The 17,332-nt window shown below is 42.4% G+C and overlaps 1 protein-coding gene across 1 annotated transcript in view; it reads left to right on the plus strand.

Annotated features, from left to right (window-relative positions):
- Window positions 1–2,083: 2,083 nt before the first annotated feature.
- ALK (ALK receptor tyrosine kinase) overlaps window positions 2,084–17,332 on the plus strand; it is a 655,077-nt gene continuing 639,828 nt past the window's right edge. Inside the window, exon 1 of the mRNA XM_044379628.3 lies at window positions 2,084–3,501. Within this exon, the coding sequence (XP_044235563.2) occupies window positions 2,802–3,501 (700 nt within the window). The 5' untranslated portion in view covers window positions 2,084–2,801. The remainder of the gene's footprint in view (window positions 3,502–17,332) is intronic.

Genomic DNA, 17,332 nt, shown 5'->3' on the forward strand with positions numbered 1-17,332 from the left:
TTATGTAGAGAATAAGGAATGGAGTGAGGAGTGAAAGGGCCTACGTATGAGTCTTTTTAACATTGCAAATAGAAAACTATTCTTCCATCAGTGTGCATGCCAGTGAAATCTGATGAAAATCCAAACATGTGCTCACATACCGGGAAAGTATTAACCAACATATCCTTTCCAAGTATTAACTTCCATACCCTTTCCTTCCTCTTCTCTTTCTCCCTCCCTCTCTTCCTCTACCAAGTTAGGAGCATCCTTTCTGTTCTTGGGTCAGATCCTTCTTTGCCTTTAAACTTGTAAAGTCAGTGTACCCAGTTTGAGTTCCAGGGAGAAGCCAGTTACCTGTCAAATTAAGTGGTCAAACATACAGCAGAAAGCAAAATATTCCTGGAATTAAGTGTCTTTTGTTATAGGGTTTTCCAGATGCCAAAGGCAATACCACAATGCTCGAAGGAGCCCAGCCTGGGAGAGCAGAAGCTTGCTTGGTCACCATCTCCTGTGAGGCAAGGGACACGTTACTGCAGCAGTCTGCAGCTCAGTGAGAGGGATTCAGCTCCACTCTGTTCTCTAATTCTATGAGGAAGCGTCTCTGCTGTCTTCCAGGCTGTGAGCTCCACAGGGGAGGATCTTGCCTTATTTTTTGCTCCGACAGTTTGCACAAGACCTGACAATCAACCTTTGACAAGGAATGAGGGGGATTTCTGAAGGAATGGAGGGCATTTGCGTGAACCCAATACTATAGTTTTGTCTTTGGTCCTAGTGAACCACTTGTTCTAAACACAGCCATTATCTGAGTTCTATGTTGGCAGCTCAGGAGAGATGAAGGGAAAGAGAGATCAGAGGTACACAGTCCTTACTTTACAGATGAATAAAAAATGGTCTTTGGTAATGAACTCTCCCAAGGCTCTGAGCAAGTGTTCGATCATTATTCCTTCCAGCTAAGTCACCCCTAGATCTTCTTGGCCTGTTACTCATGGAGGGATAGGTAGAGCAGTATGAATAAGAGCACATGAGAGAGGGCCTGGGATGCACATATGACTGTGTGACCCAATGAAAGTCAATTATCCTCTCCGTGACTCAGTTGTCTCATCTCTAAAGCTGAAATTTAAAATATTTACCTTGCAGAGACTAAAGGAGGTGACACATGTTCAAGCACGATTCTCAGAAAACGCAGGATGACTGACAGGTCTGAAATGTACTTGCTGTAGCTGAAGAACTCTTGGAGATCATCGTCACTCTCTACCCCCACACTGCTAACTTTTCTCGCGTAGATGGCAGAACCACCAGGTTCCCAGGAATGCGTTTAAATAATGGAAGGGTCAGAGAAGATTCTGTCTCAGGGCCCTAATCCTAGCTGTTCTCGGATTTGGCAATGTCGTGCTGCCTCTCCTCCCAATCCTCCCTTCCCCTCGCCTCCACTTTTATTCCAGAACCAGATTTTCTGAAGTCGCCATTTAATCTCTTAAATGCATAATTACGGAGAGTGCTTGATTGCAAAGGCCTCTTCCAATCCTCGCATTTATCCAAAACACGCTCCTGTTCACACAGCAGAGAAATAGGGCAGGGAATCTGGAGGAAGGGAAGGAGAGAGGGGAGAGGGATAGAGGGAGGGCGGGGCGGGCCCCGTGCTTTTCTCAATGAATGCCGAGGCCTCTGCAGATTTGCATAGATCCTATCTCGCTGCGCCATTGGTTGGCGGGTGTGAGGGGGGCGGGGCGGGCCTGCGTGAACCTGGCAGCAGCGCGGAGTTGGTGTTCGAGCTCCGCCCTCGGCGCGGTCCCGCCCCCTCTCGGCGCGAGCTCGCGACTCCGCCAGCTGCTAGTGGCGGGCGCCCAGGCAGATGCGAACCAGCGGCTCTGGGGGCGGCAGCGGAGGTAGCAGCTGGCACATCCCGTCGCCGCTGTCCGCAGGGTCGCAGAGCGCAAAGGCGCCTTTCGGCCGCCCTCTGCTCAGCCACCCGAAGCTGGAGGGTGGGGGGCGGCTGCCGGTGGATGAGGAGGGGGCAGCAAGATTTCGGGCTCTCTTGCCCGGAATGCTTTCATTCGGTTGCTGCCGCCGGGGCCGCTTCGTTGCCTGAGAAGTCTGAGCAGACGAGACGCGGGAGAGCAAGGACGCTGCAAACTTGGCACGGCGGCGGCGTGAGCCTCCGCTTCACAGCGCGGGGGCTCAATTCAAGCCCAGAAGTTCAGCGAGCAGTGCAATCCGCAGACTTCCCGCTGCGGAGGGTTGCAGGAGGGTGTGCGAGAAAGCAACCCCTGCCCCCGGTTTTCCCCTACACTAAGGGAGAGGAGCTCAGAAGCCAAAAGGAGTACAGAGGAAGGAGCTAGGACAGCAGAACGCTTGGAGCCATCGTTCCCAGCTGGAAAGTTGCGGAGGATTGGAGGCTGCTGGAGAGCAGACAGACCACAGCTGAAGCCGCGGGGGGCAGGAGAGGACAGCACCCCATTGCCGCCTCCCTTCAACCATAGTAGTTCCTCTTGTTCCGGAGCGCAGCAAGTACAGACGAAGGCGCGGCACTCGTCGTGGTGCTCCAGAAGCCCAAGGTCCCAGCTGCTGAGCCCGAGGCGCTCAGGGTCTCTTGACACGCCCCTGAGCTTCCAGCCCCATTTTATTGAGACTCCTGTTTGCCTCCTTGCAGTTGGAGGAAAGCGAGAGAATCGAGTGCACGCATAATCCCCCAGAGATCAGGTGGAAAGAGCGTTTCAGGACTAAAGACTATTCGGAGACCCTTCTCATTTGAGGAGAAGTGAAGGGCGAGGCTGGATCCCAGATAGTGGGGAGACTAGTATAAACAACCCTTCTCCACTGGGATGGGATCGTTAGGGCTCCTAGGGCTGCTGCTGCCGCTGCTTTCAGTGGCAGCCTCGGGCTCCGGGACCGGGACAGGGACAGAGACCGGGACTGAGACTGGCCAGCTCGTGAGCTCACCCGCCCTGGGGCCGGCTCTGCAGCCTCGGGAGCCGCTCAGCTACTCACGTCTGCAGAGGAAGAGCCTGGCGGTGGACTTTGTGGTGCCCTCGCTCTTCCGCGTCTATGCCCGGGACCTGCTGCTGCCGCCTTCGTCCTCGTTGGAGCCGAGGGCTGGCCGGACGGAGGTGCATGGCTCGCTGGCTCTAGACTGCGCCCCACTACTTCGGCTGGTGGGGCCACCGCCCTGGGTCTCCTGGACAGAAAGCGCCAGCTCGCCAGCCCCGGTCCAGGCACGGACGCTGACCAGGGTGCTGAAGGGCGGCTCGGTTCGCAAGCTCCGGCGCGCCAAGCAGCTGGTGCTGGAGCTGGGAGAGGAGGCTATCCTTGAGGGGTGCGTCGGGCCCCCAGAGGAGGCAACTGTGGGACTGCTCCAGTTCAACCTTAGCGAGCTGTTCAGCTGGTGGATTCGCCATGGCGAGGGGCGGCTGAGGATCCGCCTGATGCCGGAGAAGAAGGCTTCGGAAGTGGGCAGAGAGGGAAAGCTGTCCGCGGCGATCCGCGCCTCCCAGCCCCGCCTTCTCTTCCAGATCTTGGGGACCGGTGAGCAGTTCCCGCCTGAACATGTCGGGATTTGTATTTTTAGACGCATCAATTTGCAACCACAGTCAACTAATCCCTGTTTCCAAAATCCCAGCCTCTGGTTCTTAGTGCTTTCTCTCCTTCCGCAAAATCCTCCCCCCGGGTTAGACCATATTTTCTTATTTTCTTCTTGAACACAGTCACTCCCCAAGGGTTTTCCTTCCTCTCCAGCAACCGAGTTGGGAGAAAAGTTTTCTGTTCCTGGCAGAATACCTCTTTCTACCGACTTACATGGGGTTCCAGCCAAAATTGGATGCCCTTCTAATAGGGGGCCCTGGAATGGTTGAAATGTCCTTATTACTTCTGTGTTCCAAGCTTAGCTCTAGATCTCAAGACTGTTGTCCATCTTCCCTTTCCCTTGTTCCTCTTCCTGGCCATCACAGATGTGGGAAATGTGGTACATTTTCTCAGAGAATGTAGAACTCTTCATCTTGTTGAATTCTATCTAGCTCTCCCTTTCAAATGTTGGCTTACCTAAGGATTGCCTCTTCATTAATTCATTCTGCCCCCTTTTGCCAACCCCAGTTTGCTGTCCACTCTCAGCCTCTTGTTTTTCCTCTCAGATGTTGTTGGGAGAGCCCCAGAGGAACTATAAGGAACACGGGACAGGAGGGAGATGTGAAGAGAGGGAGCAAAGTTGCCAAGATTGTCTCCCTTTGAGGGAGTCACTGTGAAGCCAGGAGAGACAATAGTGAATTCCCTTTCTTCTTCTGCCCCCCCCCCCGGCCTGCCACCAACCCCTCTAATTTTTAGCTTGAATGTCCGCAGCAGCGGCAGCTCTGGGTGACAGTCTCTGGCAGGCCTGTTTCACTGCAGATCTCTCTGCTGGAGACTCCTGAAATGAGGTTTCTGTTTCATTTACTCTCATTTTCTTCTCTTATTCACTGAGTTGGGGATGTGTGCAGGCACTTACTTCTAACTCTTCCCACAGTATTCTTTGACTGGAAAACCAGGTGGTTTTGAATGGATGTTTCTCTCCTAAGACCACTGGGGAAAGGCTCAGTGAATAAAATATACAATGTAAATGAATGAGAAAGCACAGAAAAGAAATCATGCCTTTTAAAAGCCTACACTAATTCCATTGAGCAAACCCAGCATCTTTTATATCATTCTCATCATCAGAAATAAATGAAATTTTTATGCTCCACTGGTTACTAATGTCTAGTATTAATTGGATGGAGAGCACTGAAAAGAGCCCGCTGTAGAGCTACAAGTATCTGCCATGCTTGTCCCAGCACACACATATACTCCCACACATGCCCAGTACTCTCCTGCAGCAGGGATATTTAGAAGCTGATGTGCTTCAGTCATTGCCCCCAAAAACATTCTGGTATGTGTTCCCCAAGGGAAACAGAGTCTGGATGCATATTTCAGTAGTAGCATTGGTGTCATTGGCACCACAAATGACCCCTTTGTGTTCAGTGCTGGAATTTATCTTAAGAGGCAGAGTTTACAGTAAGAGGCAGGGTCTGATGAGTTTGATGGTGCCTTCTGTGAAATGAGGTAGGAGACCAATACTGTTGTCTCACCACAGATATTTTTGTGAAGGACAGCTGTGCTTTAATGTCAGCATGGCTTCTGTGGCCTGTACATGCAACATTCTCTTCTAGCGCCTGACGTGATTGTGATGGATATGAAAATGACTCCTCTGGGAATGTGGGTTTTCTTCTCCTTTCATGTCTATGATATCTCTGGAGCTTTCCTGTCACCTCTTGTCAAATGACCATAGGCCCAGCAGTCTAGATCAGCTATTGTGAGATGTTGGTGACAGATAAAAGGGGTCCTTTCCGTAGCCCCGAACTTGCCTACTGTAAACAGGCAGGGGGCATGAAGTTATCAGTGGGTGTCTGAAGAGTCACATGCTTAGTGCATTTGAAGAATATACTCAAGTCTTAGATAAAGAGTTGAAGCTGCTGAGCAGGGGAGTTTCCCGTAGAGAGGAGTGTGCTTCAAGAGCTGCTCTGCTACGGACAGTAGGGAAGCTCTATGAGCGTCCCAAGTCCTCCCTCAGCATCGTAGTCCATTTGGCAGTTGGACCAAGGCCTTATGCATCATTTGACACATCTAGCAATGCTGTTTTCAGAAAGAGCCAGGATTCTGTCATTAAAAGCCTAGAAATTTTGGCCAAGCATTTTTCAGCAGCATTGGGATCAAATGATTATTGATGGGATTAAATAAGACACTAAGTGTAACTGGATGAGCTCCCCATGACCTCCAGAGAGACAGACAGCTTATTGAAAAGCACTTGGGGCCTTGTGGTGATCACACTTGGAACAGGCTGGGCTCTCCTGCTCTGAGGCATATGCTGTTTTCAGCTAGGCGGCTGGCCATGCAGGACTAGCCTCTTGCTTTACCACTGCCTCCCCAGCCTCATTCGAATACGGTTTCCACTGCAGACCTCCCCATGGAGGGAGTGGACACACCCTGCTATATCAAGTTTCATCTTTGGGGCAACATATATCATGTGGTTCCATTCACTTTCCTGTGTGAAAATTCAAGCTTAGGTTCTTACACTTGGATTGATTTTACTATTTATTGCATTTGAGGAAATGGGTTTATTCTTTTTCTGTAGGCTCGTGTTGTAGAAAAGGCATTTAACTCCCCGTTACATAGGATTTTCAAGTATACAAAGGGAAAATAGGCACAACTCAGCTTGTTCTCCCTGCTTCTGCCCAAATGACCAGTGGTCTGGTCTAGAGGGGCACAGACATGCTGATGGGGCTAACTGTCAGGAGGGGAGAGGAGAGGAGGGGTGTTCTGCCTGTGTCCATTGTGGTGAGTGGCCTGCAGCAACCCATTTGTCTCAGACTGAAGATAGCTTCCTGAAGCTGAACAAGACCATGACTAGGAATGTTATTGAAATGGAAAAGCACCCAGTCAGGATAAAGCAGTAACTTTGTATTGCTTGTGGTTTGGGATGTCTGAGAGGCCTCATAATGCCTCATAATGCGTGACATGCAAATGCTTTTTCTTCTTGGGTTGCTTTGAATTCATAAATGGGATCAGTATTTCAAAGCACTCATTCATGGAGAGTAGAAAGGGTAGAAGGGTAGAAACGCCATTGCTGAGACTGTATGAATTTTGGTGCCCCATTCTGGGACAGTCCAAATCTCAGAAGAGATGTCTGCCACATTGCTCTCAGCCCTACTTTGTAACTTGTTTTGTGGATGTTTTGACATCTTGGTTCTGCTATCCCCCAGGCAGAGGCCTAGAGGATATTGACTTGTGGGGTAGGAGGGCCTGTTTCTCTATAAGCAGCCCCCTCTCACTCCAGGAAAGGGGATATATGACTGGGGATTTTACATGTACTATGGAGAGGCCTGAGAAACTTAAAGTAGATGTATGCAATGCAATACACTTGACCCTTGACCTCACATATCTTTCAGTCCCTTCCGATTTTATTTCTGGAGAGGGCAAAGAGAGCCAAGGAAGATAGAAAGGAAATTAGAGCTCCCAGAAGGAATATCAGTTATTGGAGGTGAATTGTGAGAGTTGGAACTAGTCCAGAGAAGAGCAGAGAGCTGATTTAAGAGTTGAAGGGACCGATTTATGGTGAAAGATGAAAAGAATTAAATATATAGGGCTGAGTGAAGTGGCAGTGAAGGGAAAGCCATGGTAACAATCTACAAATCTCTGAAGAGGGAGAGGAGTTACATAGTGTGGCCCATAGAAGTAACAGGATGAATGAGACTTGCAGAAGGAAACTTCAGGGTGGATGTCAGGGAAACCTTATTTTCTGAAATTGATATTCCTCTCACTATGGAATGGAATTCCAAAGGAGCAAAGAGTAAGGTGAGATGTGGGTCAGATAAGCCATAGCATTCATAATTAATCAGTTTTATATTTGGAAATGTTGAGAAGCCACAACAGGTAGGAAAGCTGGGATGGGGAATAGCAGCAGGAATCAGGATCTTTCAGGATCCAACTCTCAAGAGACTTTGGATATTGGTGTTTCCAGTAGGAAAAGATAAGAATTGCATACGTATCTTTGAAATTGGATGGGATGTGCTTACAGAGAAGATTGTTAGTGAAAAAAATATTTTGAAATTACTGGGTTTATTTATCTCTGCCCCCAGACTGACACAGAGTATTTCTCTTGGATATTGTCTGTCTATCTGTTGGGGAGGAGGCATACCCGCAGAGCATTATGCATTTGAGACGCGTCTCTCGTGTGTGTATGTGTGTGTGTGTGTGTCATCAAGCTATTGGGCAGGACAGGAGATACCTGGGTCTTGAGAAGATGAGATCAGTTCTAGATTTGGTGGACTTCTACTGGCTACTTGAAAACCCTTTGACATACTGAGACTACATATATATATATATATATATGTATATGGCTGTTGGAGAGATGAAACTTATCTAAATCCATTTGATCTTTTCACAAATTTACAAAAGAAAAAGAAGGACAGCCCATGAGGGGTTTGTGTGCATGGTGTGGGAGGAGGGTGTTACCATTAATAAAACTGAATGTTTTTATAAGGAAGAGTTCTTCTGAAGGACAAGGCCTGCAGGTGGGAGAGGAAGAGAGGGAGAGTTGTATCAGCAGAAGTGGTAGCCCCGGCCACTCTTAGGATTACTGCCAGATAACCTCAGTTCGTAAGAATTTGCCCAGCCTAATTCATAAAGACATTTTGCCTTTCTTTATTTCATTTTAAAAAAGATTTTATTTATTTATTTATTTATTTATTTATTTATTTATTTGAGAGAGAGAGAGAGAGAGAGCATGAGCAGGGTGAGGGGCAGAGGGAGAGGCAGACTTCCCGCTGAGCGGGGAGCCTGATGTGGGGCTCGATCCCAGGACTCCAGGATCATGACCTGAGCTGAAGGCAGACACTCAACCGAACTGAGCCATTCAGGCGCCCCCCCACTAGCCTTTCTTTATAACCATTACTAATGTCCTGTTATGGTTGTATGGGACTTTATAATTTATAAAGAGCTTTCAAAGTTATTATTTTTTCCAATCTTACAGTAGGCAAGACAAGTATTTGTTTTATTTTATAAATGGAGTAACTGGAATCCAGCTATTTGATAAGACTTTTTTCAAGGTAGAAAGTGGTAGACCTAGAAACTTTCACTTATGTATCAAGAGGTTATGAGATGCTAGATGTTGTGCTAGGTCCTGGCTAAGACTACAGATCTTTTTGCATTCAAACTGGGGCTCTTTTCAGTAAAGGAATCATCTCAAGATGCAGATTATAAATAACAAAGACACATAAATAGAGGAAAAACTTTACATTATCCTCATCAGAAGGCCATGCAACAAATATTTGGTGTTCGATAGCCATGACTTGGCAAAGTTCTTTAATATCTTTTATTTTCTTAAAATCTTTGAGGCCCAGTTTCATCATTAGCAAAATAGTAATAGTAATAGTTCCTATTTCAAGATGTTGTCATGGAAATTAAATTAGAAAATACATGTAAATTCGTAACCCAATGCCTGACATAATAAAAGTGCTCCATCAGTATGAACCATATGGTTTTTCCTAGCAGCGGCAACACCCCAGTGTCTGGTTGTACAGGTTGTATACTCTGTAACTCCAAGAATTGCATATACATTGTAGTTTATTTAAATGGTGCCATCTGGAGTTGTGCAGTCCCTATGTGTGATCACATGTGGTGACCCTGGCAGCAGGAGTTGTAATACTGTGGGCTCCCATTCAGCTAACTTCTAATTCCTGAGATAAGTAGTGGGATCTAGTGGAAATGGGGAGAGTGACCAGGGTGATAGTTTCTATTGTCTTACACAGAAATGTGGATGAAGAGAATTGAGGTGTGGTATTTACTTCATTTCTATCAACTAGTATCCTCCAAGGTCTTTTGACCTTGGATTTGGTTCAAAGATTCAAGCAGCATATTCACAATCCAATTATTTTTTCTTCTACACAAAGAAAGCAAGCCTTAACTTTATGAAAATATGAAGTCTAGTAATGAAGAACAAGATAGAGGCATTATGGAACAGTAGTTTTCAGATGGTGGATCTTTCTTAACTGAGAGCGATGTGTGTAGTTCAAGCCCTTCAATGCCCAGAGAGGTGCTGGGCCACTGACCTCTAGTAATTTCTTTGTTATAACTAGCTGGAGCTGTGCCCTTTCCTTACATTTCTGGTTTCACCATTCATTGTCAAGTGGAAGGCAGGAGAAAGATGGAAGGTGCCAACTGGTTGATGGACATGAGCCCATTAAGAGCAATTAGACCTTTGAGATTCTGTGGAGACACAAAGCCCAGGGACTTGAGTAGGAGGCTGCCTCAGGAAAGTGGCTCAACCTAAAAGAGACTGTTAAGCATCAATATAGCATTTTATAGGTAGTATTTTTTATGAGCCATGGCTGAGCCACTGCTTTCAAAAGATGCACATGGACATTATTTCTGCTTAGGAGTAGAAGGAGACTAGGACATTTTTGTGAGGATGGTTATAGGTCCAGAGGTTATGTGACAAGAGCTGTGAATACACTTATCAAAGAGCCCTAGGGGTGTCTTCTTTCTTAGAGCCATTGTGTTGTCCTGTCTAGGATGTGGCCAGTGTTTCTTAACCTAGTGATGACCGGGGCTTTTTCATATGGGCCAACGTGTGAGGAAGGAGCAGTTTAAAAGAGTGTCGCCTGGTGGGGAGATTGGGAGTGGGTGGGAGGTATCTTAGTACCTTTCTTGCTGAGCCAGATTTCTCAAAACAACTTTTTTTTTATTCAGTAAATTTTGTGATGAACTTTCCAGCTGGGCTGTTATGAGCTTGGGTCCTTTCCCAGGAAAATTCTCTCAGATTCACTTGGTGAACATAGGCATTGCAGAATGTGGGAAGTCCCGGACTGGGCAGGAGGAGAGCTCTGTTGGGGCAGATACATCTAACCACTTGGTTAATTAAGAGTCTTTGTTTCTTGAACTCTACTTTTGTGGTTACATAACAACAGGTGCTTGGAGAGGTAGGCAGTGAGAATTCCCTGGAGTAAGGAAAAGGCTAAAGGGAAGATCTGAAAATAAAAACAAAGAAAATCCTAGCAAGCTTAGAGGAAATCAGGCAACTAGCCAGAGGAAATCAAAAGGAAACCTTAAACCATCAACTCTGTTTTTCCTTTTATTTATCTTTTATTCAGTTTTCATTGGAATATGGTTCATGAGGGTGGACATGGGCAGGTCTCCTTCATAGATCCTTTCCACATTTTCAGCCCAGGTAATTAAAGTAAGTTTTCTGTGGTGGAGGGAACACTAGATTAGGAGCTAGAAGACTTAGATTCTATTACGATACTGGCCTTTTATTAGTTTTGACATCTTGTGCAACTTCCTTAAACTCGTTGATCCCTTGTGGCTTTTTTTCCTAAAGGAGAAAATACGGAACTTGTCTTGACTACCCCGTGGAGTCTCTGTGAGCATTATGTAAAATAACCTACTTGGTAGATTTTAGTCTGGATTATTCAGAAATAAATATATAAGGCTGTAGAAGAAGGAATGTGTACAAGATCATAAAAAGTGCTGAGATTCTACTTTATCAGTTCATAATTTCAACTAACCCTTGGCATTGGGGAGCAGCAGTACCAGCTCCCAGATTTTGAGGCAGGTGTTGGGCTTCATTTAAGAGCTCAGTAGTCCTGAAAAGGGGTTATGCGGCCTCTCCCGTGGTTTCTCAAAATGAGGTCCTTTCATTGAAGTAATTTTGCTCAACTCCATACTTTTCTGGAAATGAATCTTTGGCTGTGGGACATAAGAACTTGCATTTTAACATCAGAAAATTATTTTTTTAATTGAATGATGACAAATACAATGAAGTACATTGACTGTATTAATCTCATGTATAGCTTGATGGTAATTCACATATACAGCATCCATATAGTTACCACCCAGATAGAGATGCAGAACACTTCCAGCATCCCAGGAAGTTCCTGTTTAAGCCACTGTGTGGACATATGTTGTCAGTTGTCTTAAATTGATTTTGAAATTGCTGAATTATATGGTAAATGTATGTTTAACTTTATAAGAAATTGACAAACTGTTTTTACAAGCAGTTATACCACTTTATACTCCCACCAGTAATGTATGAGAATCCTTGAGAATACTTGATATTGTCAAATTGTGGTGGTATCTTCTTGTGGTTTTAATGTATGCTTTGTTTTGTTTTGGTTATCTAATATAGCATAGGAAATTAGCTAAAAAATTAGTGGTTCAAAATAATAACAATTTATCTTTTATAGTTCCTATGAGTTAGGAATTTGGGAATAGCTTGATTAGGTGTTTTTTTTTGCTTCGAGTCTCTCATGAGATAGCAGTCAGATATCAGCCAAGGATGCAGTCATCTTCAGTCTTGACTGGAGCTACGGGATCTACTTGCATGGTGCCTTGCTCACGAGGCTAGCAAGCTGACGCTGCCTAGTGGTGGGAGGTCTCATTTCTTCTTCAGGTATTCCTGTCTGTAGGGCTGCTGGAGCATCCTTGTAACCTGATGCCTGGCTTGGCCGAGAGTGAGCATCCATTGAGATAATATGATCTTTTTTGGGGGTAAATATGAAACACAGTGTTTAATTTTCCAGTGTTGAATTAGCTTCATAGTCTCAGGATAAACCCCATATGGTCATGATGTATTATCTTTTGTATGTATTGCTGGGTCAGCTCACTGATACCTCGTTGACAATTTTCTGCATCTGTCTTCGTGAAGATTATTGATCTGTAGTTTTCTTGTCTCCGACAGGCTTTAAGGTGTGGGTAATGCTGGGTGCATAAAATGAGTTGTGAAATGCTTCCTCTTCTATTTTTCCTGGAATAGAACTGTGATTTTTCTTTATTGAATTTTTGTTTAATAGAATTTGCCAGTGAGGCCTTCTTGGCCTGGTATAGTCATTGTTGGAAAGTTTTAAATTACTAATTATATTTATTTAATAATAACGATTATAGGATTATTCAGATTATCTCTTTCTTTTTGAATGAACTTTGGTATTTTATATCTGTCAGAAAATTGGTTCATTCCATCTATGTTGCTGAATTAATGCAAGTTAAATTGTTCATAATATCCCCCTATTATTTTTTATGTCTGTAGTGTCAGTAGTGTTGTCCCCTCTTTCACACTTGATATTGGTAATTTATGTCATCTTTCTCTTTTCTTCATGGTCATTCTGGCTAGAGACTTACCAATTTTATTGACTTTTTTTCAAAAAAGCATTTTTTTTTTGTGATACTGATTTCTTCTGTTATCTTTATTTCATCTTCATTGATTTCTGTTTTTATTCTATTACTGTGCCTTCATTTTGTTTGCCTGGGGCTTAAATTGTTCTTCCTGTTACTAGTTTCTTATGGTGAAAACTTAGATCATTGATTTGAGACCTTTCTTCTTTTTCTATTATAAGCATGTAATGGAAAAATTCTCTCTAATAACTCGGTTTAGCAACATCATATAAATTTTATTAGGTTATAATGAAATTTACTTTCTATTCAATTAAAATATTTAAAAATTTTCCGTTTGATGTTCTTTTGACTCATGGTTATATATGTGTCTTTTGTTTCTGAATATTTGGGGATTTCCCAGATATCTTTCTCTTATTGATTTCTAGTTTAATTCCGATATAGTCTGAGAACATACTTGGTTTGATTTTAGTTATTTAAAATTTGTTCGGGTTTGTTTTGTGCTTCAGAATATGGTGTACCTTGCTGAATGTTCCATGTTCCACACTTCAAAAGGTTTTCTCTTATTATTTGGTGGAGTGTTCAATCAATGTCAATTAGGTCAATTTGATTAATAGAATTGTTCAGGTCTTTTGTACCCTTACTTATTTTTTTCTGTTTGCTATTTGCATTACCAGTAGAGGACTCCTAAAGTCTCCAAGTTTTGTTTTGTCTACTTCTCCTTTAATTCTATCATTTTTTATTTCATGTATTTTTTTTATTATGTTCAGTTAACCAACTTATAATACATCATTTAGTTTTTGATGTAGTGTTCAGCGATTCATTAGTTGCTCATCACCACATGTACCCTCCTTAATACCCATCACCTGGTTACCCGGTTACCCCATCCCCACACCCCCTCCCTTCTGTAACCCTCAGTTTGTTTCTGGGAGTCCAGAGTCTTTCATGGTTTGTCTCCTTCTCTGATTTTTTCCCATTCAGTTTCCCCCCCTTTTCCTGTGGTCCTCTGCACTATTCCTTATGTTCCATATATGAGTGAAACCATATGACAATTGTCTTTCTCTGCTTGACTTATTTCACTTGGCATAATCCCCTCCAGTTTCATCCATGTTGGTGCAAATGGTGGGTATTCATCCTTTCTGATGGCTGAGCAATATTCCATTGTATATATGAACCACATCTTCTTTATCCATTCATCTGTTGAAGGACATCACAGCTCCTTCTACAGGTTGGGTATTGTGGACATTGTTGCTATAAACATTGGGCTGCATTTGCCCCTTCTTTTCACTACATGTGTATCTTTGGGGTAAATATCTAGTGGTGCAATTGCTGGGTCGTAGGATAGCTCTCTCTTTAACATCTTGAGGAACCTCCATACTGTTTTCCAGGGTGGCTGTACCAGCTTGCATTCCCACCAACAGTGTAATAGGGTTCCATTTTTTCCACATCCTTGCCAACACTTGTTATTTCCTGTCTTGTTAATTTTTGCCATTCTAACTGGTGTAAGGTGGTATCTCATTGTGGTTTTGATTTGTATTTCCCTTATGGCTAGTGATTTTGAACATTTTTTCATGTGTCTGTTAGCCATTGGTATGTCTTCTTTGGAGAAGTGTCTGTTCATGTCTTCTGGACATTTATTGACTGGATTATTTGTTTTTTGGGTGTTGAGTTTGAGAAGTTTATTAGGTGCCTATACATTTGGGATTGACTCATTTCTTGATGATCTGACTCCTTTATGATTGTGTAATATGTCTTCTTATCCTTGGTGATACTCATATTTCGAAATTTATTTTGATTGATATTAATATAACCTCTTAGGTTTCTTTTGATTATTGCTTATGTGGTATATCTGTTCCATCATCTTACTTTTAATTTATATCTTTATATTTACAGTGAGTTCCTTATAGAAAACATACTGCTAAATATTGTGTGATTTTTAAAAAGTTAATCTTACAGTCTTTGTATTTTACTTGGTCTTTTAGGCCACTTGTATTTAATGTTATATTTGATATGGTTGGATTTAGGTCTACCATTTTGTCTTTGTTTTTGTTTGTTTGTCTTTCTGTTTTTGGTTCTTCTCTTTTTCCTTTCTTGACATCTTTTGGGTTATTTGAATATTTTTTAGTATTTCAGTTTCAATTTATCTATTGGTTTTTTGGCTTTATGTTTGTATTATTATTTTAGTGGTTGCTTTAGACATTACATATATATGTTGTATTTGTATATATATGTATGTTATAGTTATATATACATATATACATACCTATATATCATGTATATGTATATATAAACTCTCACAGTCTACTTTGAGTTGACATTTTAGTACTTTAAATAAATATAGAGCCTTATAACCATATAGGTCCCTTTACCCTCTCCCTTTGTTATAGTTGTCCTGTGTGCGATATCTACATAATTAAAAACTCTGCTTGATTATATATATACATATATATGTATACACATACATATATATGTATATATATAGCTTTTAACAGTTATACATATTTTACATAATTTAAGAGAAAACTAGTCCTTTATATTTACCCAGATACATAACATTTTTCTTACTCTTCCTTGTTTTCTGAAGTTCCAATTTCCCTATTTTATTATTTTCCTTCAACCTGAAGAACTTCCTTTTTCATTTCTTTTAGAGTAGTTCTCCTGACAACAAATTAGCTTAGTTTTCCTTTATCTGAGAATGTCCTTATTTCACCTTTACTTCTGAAATGTGGGTTGCCAAGTCTTTTCTTTTTACACTTTAAGAATGCTGTTCCTCTGTCCTTTATAATTTCTGATAAGCATTCTGCCATTAAATTGTTCTTCTCTTTATGTAGCTGTTTTCAAGATTTTTTCTTTGTCTTTAGTTTTCAGAAGTTTGATTATTTGACTATATTAGATTGTGATGAGTCTGTGCATGGTTTGCCGTCTGTTGAGATTCTTGAATCTGTAAGTTTACATCTTTTATGAAATCTGGTGAATTTTCAGCCATTATTTCCTCATTTTTTTCTGCACAAATACCATTCTCCCCTCCTCTGGGACTGCAGTTACACAACTTTTAGATCTTTTGCTACTGTCTCACATTCTCTCAAGACTCTGTTAATTTCTCTTTTCAACTCAACTTTTTTCTCTCAGTTCTGCAGATTGGACAGGTTCTGAAATCTGTCTTCGAGTTTACTGATTCTTCCTGTGTTTCCATTTTGCTATAATTTTTAATATTAGATATTGTATTTTTCAATTAGAATTTTCTATTTTTTTTATTTTTTGAAGATTTTATTGAGAGAGAGAGGGAGAGAAAGAGAGTATGAGCAGGGGGGAGGGGCAGAGTGAGAAGCAAACTCCCTGCTGAGCAGGGAGCCTGATGTGGGACTCCATCCCAGGACCCTGGGATCATGACCTGAGCCGAAGACAGATGCTTAACTGACTGAGTGACCCAGGCACCCAAAATTTTCTATTTTTAAAAATAATTTCTATTTCTCTAGTTAGAACTACCTTTTCATCAATTTTCTAGAATGTTTACTTTTCCCTCTTGGAACACAGTTATAACAGACAGCTTCTTTAAAGTCTTTGAAATCATTTCAACATCTGGATCGTCTTGTCATTGGCGTTTGTTGATTATATTTACCTTTAAGAGTTGGCTGAATAATAATGGCTGAATAATATTTCATTGTATATCTGTACCAAATCTTCTTTATCTAGTCATCAGTCAGTGGACCTTTGGGCTCTCTCAATAGTTATTCAGCCATCAGAAAGAATGAAATCTTGCCATTTGCAATAATATGAGTGGAGCTAGAGTGTATTATGCTAAGTGAAATAAGTCAGAGAAAGACAAATACCATATGATCTCACTCATATGTGGAATTTAAGAAACAAAACAGATGAACATATGGGAAGGGGGAAAAGAAAAAAAGAGAGGGGTAAACAAGCCCTAAGTGGCTCTTAACTATAGAGAACAAACTGAGGGTCAATGGAGACAGGTGGGTGGGTGACGGCCTAGATGGGTGAGGGTATTAAGGAGGACACTTGTTATGATGAGCAGTGGGTGTTGTATGTAAGTGATGAATCACTGAATTCTACTCCAGGAACCAATATTGCACTGTATGATAATTAACAAAATTTAAATATAAAAACCTAATTGGTCATTTGTTTTATTTTATTTTGTTTTGCTTTTGTATATTGAGTAATTTTACATCATATCCATGATTGAACATCATGTTGTTTGGTCTGAGACCTGGGTGTATTTTAAATTTCAGTTTTTTTCTTAAAGCCTTTATTATGCTGCTTTGAGTTTGTCCCTACATGTGCTGCCCAGAGATGAGCTGGGACCCCAGGCCAGTTGCTTCACAGAATTAGCATATTTCTGTCTCTCCCCTCTGGAATTCTCCTTAAGGTCAGTTTTACCTGTCGGTACTACTTCTGCACAGTTTGTGCAACTGGGGCTGTCCTTGGGCAACATGGAGAGATAATAAAGAGAAACAAATCAGGGATTCTCTCCATACTCTGGCCTGAAGTGCCCCTTTTCCCAAGCCCCTGGCCTGAAAGATGTGATCCCTAGTAGGGTCTCTAGTAGAGTTGTGGCTGCTGATATTGCCAGCTACGCTGACTGTGCTGAGAGTTCACTATCATAAGCTGAGAGGGAGAAAAAAGGAAGAAAAAACAAAGAAGTAGAGATTGCCCTCCATACTCTCTGGATCAC

This window comes from Ursus arctos, unplaced genomic scaffold (genome assembly GCF_023065955.2).
Source record: "Ursus arctos isolate Adak ecotype North America unplaced genomic scaffold, UrsArc2.0 scaffold_8, whole genome shotgun sequence".
Classification (NCBI taxonomy): Eukaryota; Metazoa; Chordata; class Mammalia; order Carnivora; family Ursidae; genus Ursus; species Ursus arctos.